Below are 9,493 nucleotides of genomic sequence, written 5' to 3'. Positions count from 1 at the left end.
AATGATTGACTCATATTCAGGATAAAATCCAATAAGAATATAAAGAAAAAGATCTTTATCAATAATGACCTGACCAATAGAGTTAAGATTGTCAGTCAAACCTCACATCTTAAGAATATACTCCTCTACACTAAGAGCTCATTTCTTCAATGTCTATAGCATCATACAAAGCTGCATCACTTTGTCTTTCAATTGAGACCAAAAAAGTTATTCACATGTGGACCAAAGTTCAATAGTAGTAGCACAATGATTGACATGATTGAGCATTGATTCGCTCATCAATAAAAGAATCTAGCTTAGAAGAAACTGATCATGCCACATTCAAATTAGGAAATCAGGATTTTAAACCTTAGTTGGTGGAGAACTAGGACTGTTACAAGGAACTTTGACAAATTGAGGCAGAATTAGAACAGATCCAAACAGAAAGCCTTCAAATCCTTAAGCTTGTATAGTTGAAAGCACTTGAGCTCGCCATTAGTAGCACTTATTGTGATCCAACCAAAGAGAAAAAACATTGAAATTTGGAACAAAAGAGGCAAAAGGCAAATTAGGAGCACCAAAGGAAGTAGAAGAGGTCAAAGACATGTTTCTAGAGAAAAATTTTGAGACAAAAATGGAAGAATTTAGAAAGAGAAAGGAGAGAGAGAGAGAGATAGAAGAATTCTCAAATGCAAACTTGCTCTGATACCAACTTAGAGAGAGAAAAGATTTGGTGAGAATGACGACACTCACTTAAGTCTATTATTGATTATGATATATATAGCTATTACAAGAGGGTTCAGTTAATTACTTATAGTTTGAGCTAGCATAACAAACTTCCTAACAAATACAAGCTTAATTTAATTATATCACTAATATCATCAAATGTTTTTGTACATGTTTACAAGAATGGAAAAGATTGTTAAAATATTGACTAAAGAAATACAAGTTGTATTCTTATTAGGCCACTCTTCTAATCAAGCTCACCAAGAAATCCTTATAGTTTCCAAGAGCTACATCTTCAATCTTCTGGGTTAAAGGAACTTTATATTGCTTATTAAATTCTTCTATGATTTCCTTCATATCAACATTGCTCCGTGTCACTATTACTCGAGTTAGGGCTTCTTTGGTATTCTCGTCTGCATCATCTTTGAATGCATCATTTAAGACCTAAAAGAATTGAAACAATCAATCCAATACATGATTCTACAAACAAATATAAGATCATTTCTAAGATGTTGTTCGTGATGAATTAATCTTACCTTATTGAAATATGCTTGAGGATTGCATAGGCACTAAAGTGTCTCCTTCAAACTCATTAGAGTGTCAAGATCCTAAGCAGATTAATGAGAATCATACTAAATTGGTAATTTAAGATGATAAGAAAAGTAAATCAAAGAAACCCTTCATGTGATTTTTCATTGTTTTTCCTACTTAATTCGTTCATTTTTTTATAACAAGGAAAAAGAAATAAAATATGAAAATATTAAATTGTTTTCCTTGCTACATTTCATTTTTTTTATATTTATAATTTGGTAGGTATGTTATACTCCTTCCCCAAAGATTTAGACTTAGTAACTAGAGCTCTCTTGGTAAAAATCTTGGCTCTTACTCACCATGGTTTTTAAAACAGATGACATAATTAAGAAAAGTCTACTATATAAAAAACACCTAAAACTTCTTTTCTAACTAATATGGAATATCATATTACAATTTCAATTTTATTATTATATATCTACTAAGGGGTTTACTTATCATTGTTATTCCTTCAAACAACTATGCTACCTTCCTTTTTTTTCTTTATTTAAAATTTATTTTAATAACAACTGCTATTGAATTAAAGTTTAAAGATGAAAAATAAAGGTATATTACACATTTATTATAATATCATTCTCGTTCCTTACCTCATCTATATTTTTGCCATAAATCTCCTTATAGTACTTGACCATTGCCTTGAGATGGAGCTTGCTCCTTGTTGTTAGAATCCTCACTATCCCATCATCTTCAATTGGGTTCTTCTTATCAACATTCTTAACCGCAATTGCAAGTGTCATGGCCTCTGATCTAGCAGTCCCCTCATTAACTCGCGACCCTTCATATCTATATGAACTCACAAGGGCTACTAAGAGCTATCAATGTAGGAAAAAAAAATTTCGTTATACCATAATTTACATTAATTATGGAAGTATTTAACCTTTATTAAATACCTTTAAAATGAAATATGTCAAACAGGGCCTTAATCTATCATAAACAAGTTAGATTTGTGTTCTTTTGCCCTTGTACTAATTCAAATTGGGTCAAACATAAGATGAGGCTTGAGAGGGAAGAACTTTGGTGTTAGCCAACTATATTGTCATGCGTTTGAGGCTTAATTTTTAGGTTATCAACAAAAGAACCATGCATATTATGGCACAATGATTGGGTCACATTGCTTGGGCTAGCCCAATCTTGAAACATATGAGCTGGCCTAGTTTGAGCACAAAGTGGGCTGTTGTCATCATATAAAAATCAATCCCACAAACCATAATAAAGGCTTTTAATTTTATAAAAATATTATAATATATTTTTAATCATATAAATAAAACCGTTAAGAGGAGTATTTGAAAATTTTAATATTTTACAAGAAGTAATAAAACTATTATGAAATGGATTATCAAAAATATTATAAAGTATAACAATTGTGTGATAAAATTGTTATTTTTCATATAAAAACTATGCTCATGCTTTAAATATCATTCATTTGATGTGATAACCTGACTGAAGTGGCACTAACCTTGCGTTCGATGCCTTCAAGTCGGGAAACAACATCCTCGATCGATTGGTTGAAGAGGGATTGATAAGCTTTCCTAGCTCCAAGCAGCTCTTCTGATGATCTTGTGCATGCAATCTCAATGAGCAAGCCATATGCTTGAGGACCCTTAGTAATAGCCTCATGCACCAAACGAGCATCCCTTTCCCAAGGATGCATGATCCATTGCACCACAATATCCTGACCATAAAAAAATTCAAAAGAGTCATAAGATTGCAAAAAATTCAACCATTCATAACTAACATATTATCACATCCTAATATATGTGCCTTGGCAAAATATAATACAATACTCTTAGGAAAATACTAAGATACTAAATTAATGCCTCTAAAACTTTGAATTTCGGTTTCTAGAAATATACGATGATGTCAAAATAGTAAAAAAAAACTCCACAGAAACTGAGAACTCTGATCAGTTTATTGTTCTCTACATCCATTTATATATATATATATATATATATATCCTATACACGGAGTCTAAATTCCTAAATTGTATATGGTAACATTAACAAATACATGGTAAGCCAATTTGTCAATCTTTTCCTATATGTACAGCCAATTTGATTCCTAATTTGTATATGGTAACATTAACATTTCCTATAAGTACAACCAATTTCATTCCTAATTTGTATATGGTAACATTAACAGATGAAATTTGGATCATTGAATAAAAGTACAAATATAAAGAAAGAATCATGGTATAAAAACAAATTAAATTAAGGCATAAGGGAACAAAATTAAGGTATAAACAAAAGAGACCAAAGTATAATGGGATAGAACCAATATACAGAGTAATGAGACCTCGAAATGTGATACAAATGAATGAGCTTGGAATACAAAATAATGAGACTTGAATTACATATGTGACACCATTTATTGGTGGTGCCTTTTGAATGGGTTCCACAAAAAGTATATTTGGATATTGTACTAAAATGTGTCATTGTGTCAATTAAAAGCACTTAAAAAATAAGTCGATCTAAAAATAAGTCAATCCGATTGATCCATGAGTATAGATTGGGCATGAGACGATGATATGAAAGGGTAAGTGTTAGCAAACAATAACAAGTTTATGAAAAGAAAATTTTATTTCATTTCATTTTTCATTATTTGAAGTAATGGTACTATATCATATATATATATTAGAATTTTCTCATATTATATAGTGCAATTTTTTAATACAGAAAAGTATTTATAGGCTATATCTAATAACAAAATACATTAAAACTAGGTTAAAAAGAGAACATTTTTCAACCATTTTCCATGTGATATCCATGATTATGACTTTCAGCTAATATTTCTATTACAAGAGGAAGAACATGAGTACCTTAAACCACAGAAATTCTTTCGTTAAGCATGCAATATGGTGATCATCCCACCTCTCAAAAAGACGTTCATCCTCCAAGAAGAATTTAGGAGTTCTCTTTCTAAAGGATTCCAAGTGCTCCGAATGCCACTTTCCTAGGATCGATACCATGGAATCCTCATCAACTCCAAATCCTAAAAAATACAAATTAAGGTTGCTTCAAATAGATGGACTACATATAATTCTTGGTAAGTCTATATAAAATAAAGCAAATAGAAAATAACAAAAGCCTAAAAAAGTTGAATTTCACAATTTAAGACTATTATACCATAATTTAGAGTGTGATAGGTTGTGATTTTAAAAAGTATTTTTAATATTTTTAACATTTGAAAATTTTTATCTTTCGAATATTAAAAATGTTAGAAACACTTCTTAAAATCACTATCAGATACATTCTTAAAGTTCATTTGGTTGTAATTCTAAAAAATGTTTATAACATTTCTAACGTTTGAAAATTTTTATCATTCAAGTACTAAAACAACGAAAAACATTTCTTAAAATAATTTCTAAACACATTCTTAGTGTCCAACTAAAATAAACAAAATTAAATAAAAAAATGATAAGAAAAATATAAGGGGCAAACCTGAGAAAGCCTTGGTGAGAGCTTCAAAGTCATTTAGAGGATCCATTTTGGTTGTTTTTCTTTTCCCGAGTCACGCAATAAGATGAAAGGCTTCTCATTCATACATGAATATGAGATGATGATTTAGTAAGCGATCCATCCGAGGGGATGGATGCAGTAGAATAAAATGTACACAAAAAATGGAATGACTTGTGGGAAGAGGAAAGGCATTTGTCCTCAAAGGACTGCATGTCAATATCATGGAGTCCTTTCACTGATAATGAGATTCCGACTATAGTGTTTGAATTTTGCTTTTAAGACTTGATTTTCTGATCAAGACTTTGACCTAGGTTTGGGTGATTTTAGTTCATGGAATAATGATTTTGAACAATTTGAATATGTTTTGATCTAATAATAATGAATTTATAGTTGGGCTTGGGCTTGGGCTGAGCTCCTATATCTCTTGTGGGCCGGCATGGGAATTGAATACTAGTACTGGTACAGTGTTGGTCAAAGCTGCTTTAGAATTTTGTCGTGAAAAGATTCATGGAAACTTAGCCACTCATCACGGTGCTTAATGTTCATGTGCCTCTTCTATGGGGGTCAAATTATGATGAATGTATTGTGTGATCAAGTCCTTATGTATATACATGATCCTACATACAAAAATAAAAAATAAAAAATGATAGTGATTCTAGGAAACGTTTTTAACCTTTCTAACTCTTGAATTTTTTTGTCATTTAAGTATTAAAAATACTAAAAATGTTTTCTAAAATCACTCACAGACGCATTCTTAGACTCCATTTGATAGTGTTTTCGAAAAACACTTTCAACCTGAAAGGTATTTTTGAAGAAAAATAATTTTTTTCATAAAATTTAAGAAACACTTTTAAAAACCACTTATAATATTAAAAAATAATTGACAGTGTTTTTTAAAGAAACATTTGATAAATGATTCTCTTTAAAAAAATTTTAGAAAAAATAACATTTTCACTAAAAAAAAAAAAAAAAATTGTGTAAAAACACTATCAAATAAACTCTTGAACCCATTTGATAGTACTTTTAGGCGAAGTGTTTTTATTGAAAATGTTTTCTCTATAATATTTCTGTGAAAAACTATCTTATGAGATTCTGAAAAAAATGATTTTAATATTGTTTTTGACAATATGTTGCATAAGTATAAAAATATTTTAATATTAATAAATTATAAAAAAGGACATATAATTTAATTACAAAAAGTAAATATTATAATAAATCCAAAACTTTTCATTGTAAAAGAATGTATAAACATTTATATTGTTAAAAAAACTAAAAATAATAATTTTTATAATTACAAGAAAATTTTGAAAAATATATATTTTTAAATGGATTAATAAATAAACATCAATCATAATATAACAAAAAAATTAACTAAAAAATGAAACAAGTTATTTGATTATATATTAAATTAAAAATAATAAATTTTTATTACAAAATGATGGGTGGTAGCTACTTAAGATTCAAAAGTTTTCTTAAATTGTATTTGCTTAAATTAAAAGAGTCAAATATTAATTCTTACCCCGTTGTATTCCTATGTGGAGTGGAGAGTTTGGTAATAAAATATGGTTAAAATTATACCTTCTATGATGCCCACATAATGTCCATTATAAGCATATGCGAGTTTTTTCCCTTTTGTGAGGTAGGAATGCCTAAAAGCATTAATTTCCAATATATATTTGCAATGTACACATTATTCACTTTATAAAACTTGTCCATCTAGAACGGAGAGTACTTTGGAGCAAAGTTCAACAATGTTCAACGAGAGTGATAAAAGCCTTCGACTGCAGAGTCTCCATTCGGATGGAGAGGGAATGAGGAAGAGAATAGTGAAAGGGAAATGGAGGGTATCAAAAAACACTAGGGGCTATTTCAGAAATATTTGTAAGCTTTTAAAGTGATTTTTTAAAAAAACACTTCCTAAGCGCTTCTCTAAAAATCGCTTCAAGTATTTTTCTAAATTTTTAAAAGTTTTTTTTTTTTAAATATTGTCAAATACCAATTTTTTTTTACCTTAAAAATGCTTTTAAATATTTTTAGGACTAGAAACACTTTTAAGAAGCATTACCAAATGGGCTTTTAATTATTTTTTACATAAAAGTTTAAGACATATTTGGATGTATAGTATTGTTAGACACCTTAAGAGCTATGTGAAGATATAGGGTCTGGTCTAATATTAAAAGCTTCAAAAAGCATCCATTCCTAAAATTCAAAACCCTTTTCATGATCCCCTCATTTTTTAAGCTCTTAAATTTATTTAAAAAAAATGGTAAAGATCCTATATCTTCATTTCTAATATTATCGGAAATGATTATTTTTTTTATTATTCTAAAATTATAATTTTTAGAAAAAAAAATTATTAGAGTTATGAAAAGATTAAGAAAAAGGAAATGAAAGAAGAAGTGGGATGATGATCTAAATTCATTTGTAAAAGAATTTCAATCTTTTCACAAGTACTTTTATCTTTAAAAAAACCTATAATTCTAATGGATATATAGAAAGTTTATCCTTGAAAAATCATAATTCTAATGGATATATAGAAAGTTTGGTAGATGCAAATATAATTTCTCTTTTAACACTTCGAAACAATCCAATAAATTGGTGCTAGCCTACTAAGCCTTGAGGCCCAAAAGAGAGCGGGCTTGAACAGTGAAGGGATACTGCCCAGCCCGTGTAATTACATGGTCATACTATTTGGGTCAGCCTAGTCTTGAGAACTATGGACCATCTTGGTTTTGGCTCACTAAGGTATCTCTTAGGCAAGCTCAACATGCTTGATGCACTTCTCTTCTTGGAATAAGCCCAGAGTTGGGACGACCCAATCTTTGACAAAAGCCCATGTAGGAGCAACTAGGCTTTAGGCAATTACATTTAGGGTTACTCAAGTGTACTAATGCATGTGGCAATTTTGACACAGCCTAACATGAGTGAGAAAAGACATAAATTTTAGTGGGTTCGGGTCACACATAATCACGTTTTTGTTATAATCATATCAACTCATATAACTCATTCAATTAGTCATGTTTATGATTTGTTTATGAGAAAAGACATTTATGATTGTTTAACCCAATTTATTAATTTTAAATATTTAAAAATTCTAAAAATTTAAAATACCTTTTAACTATGAATAATATCATATAGTTAAAAAAACTTAAAGAACTAAAGTATAATTTCATTAAAGATTAAAAATATTTTATAATTTAATAAATAAATAAAATTATAAAGAGTATATAATTAAATTTTTATGTTATAAATGTATTATAACTTAAAATAAATAATTAAATTAATTAAAAGTTAAAAAATTAAACTTATAAGTTAAGAACAACTAAAAAAAAAAAATTTAATTAATATTCTTTTAAAATTAAAATTTTAAAAAGGTTAATTAAAATACAATCATATTAATGAGTTTAGTGAATTAAAATTATATTAATCAGTTTAACAGGTTATAATCATGTTAATAGCCAGGTTTCATAAGAATTAGTCTCACCCATTTACTTTGAAATTCTCCGATAACATGCAGTACAATTTGATTTGGGAAAAAAAAAAAAAAACAAACAAACATATCATTGTATGATAAGAGTATTATTTTCCATGCAAAAATTATGCTCATATACTTTGAATGTCTTCTAAGTGGCACTATCTCTTCCATTTGATGTCTTAAATTTGGAAGTCAACATTCTCAATTGATACGTCAAAGAGAGATTGACAAGCTTTTCTAGGCTTTGTACATGTGATTCCGATGAGGAAGCCGTATGATTGTCAATCCATACATGGTCACAACTTCTTAGCTTGTCAAATGAGCATCCCTTTCCCAAGTATGCGTGGTCCATTGCAGCAAAGCATTCTAACCATGACAAAACTCAAATCTACCACAAGATCGCATTGACATCTTGTCACATCCTAATATGAATGTCATTTTTTTTTAGAAGAGTTGTGCAATTCTCTCACTAAAGAAGTATAAATACTCTGAATCCCATTTTCCAAATATCATTGTCATCCATTTCTCATCAACTTCAAATCCTATAAAAGCAAATTAAAGGGGTTTCAATATCTAAAAATAATAATTAATATAGGAATTAAATTAACTATGATTGGGTCGAGAACTTTCTCTTTGTTGCTGCTTATGATGAAAGCTATTAGAGAATTGCAAAATGAGGGGAACGAGGAGATCTATGACATGCCAAAACCTAGAGGTGGGCACTTGTAGGAATCTTCTCTGCATAAGCGTTGTGAGCAAAGAGGGTGTGGGGCCATTTTGAGAGAAAATAGAGGGAAACTCTATTGAAATTTTCCTAGTCAGACATTGTTTTAAGATTTAAGTTCAGTTAAACTTTCGTTATTAATTTCGTTTTTTTAGAGGATGTTTGGTAAATCAATTTGGTGAATTAATGATTTAATGACTTAATTTAAGTCATTAAATATATTTGGTAAAATAATTTAATATCAAAATTTAAAGTAAAAAATAATTTTAAGTATTAATTCAAAATAATGAATTTATTTTTAATCTCAAATCTCTTTTATAACATTTGTCCATATTTACTAAGAGTATATTTTACAATTATGGCTCTATATTTATAACTCATTTTTTATAGTAAATATTTTTATAGTTAATTTATATATGTACAATATTTTAAATATGAATGTTTAAAAAATAAATTTATTATTTAAAATTAGTAAAAATATAAATATTAATTAAAATTAATAAGGGTAAATATGTCAATTTGATGATTTAGAATCAATTTTAA

General features: G+C 28.6%; 1 protein-coding gene across 1 annotated transcript; it reads right to left on the bottom strand.

Moving 5' to 3' along the window:
• Positions 1–881: 881 nt before the first annotated feature.
• Positions 882–4,788, bottom strand: LOC117929369 (annexin D4-like). The gene is made up of 5 exons (XM_034849663.1): positions 4,734–4,788; positions 4,112–4,284; positions 2,753–2,968; positions 1,884–2,108; positions 882–1,149 (listed from the first exon to the last, which is right to left on the bottom strand). Exons 1-5 carry the CDS (start codon positions 4,777–4,779, stop codon positions 940–942), a joined length of 870 nt encoding a protein of 289 aa, XP_034705554.1. The 5' UTR covers positions 4,780–4,788; the 3' UTR covers positions 882–939.
• Between the last annotated feature and the right edge of the window lie 4,705 nt (positions 4,789–9,493).

The sequence above is a fragment of the Vitis riparia genome, chromosome 13 (assembly GCF_004353265.1).
Source record: "Vitis riparia cultivar Riparia Gloire de Montpellier isolate 1030 chromosome 13, EGFV_Vit.rip_1.0, whole genome shotgun sequence".
Taxonomy (NCBI): domain Eukaryota; kingdom Viridiplantae; phylum Streptophyta; class Magnoliopsida; order Vitales; family Vitaceae; genus Vitis; species Vitis riparia.
Note: the sequence above shows the minus strand (reverse complement) of the source record. Positions and strands in the feature narration are given on the sequence as shown.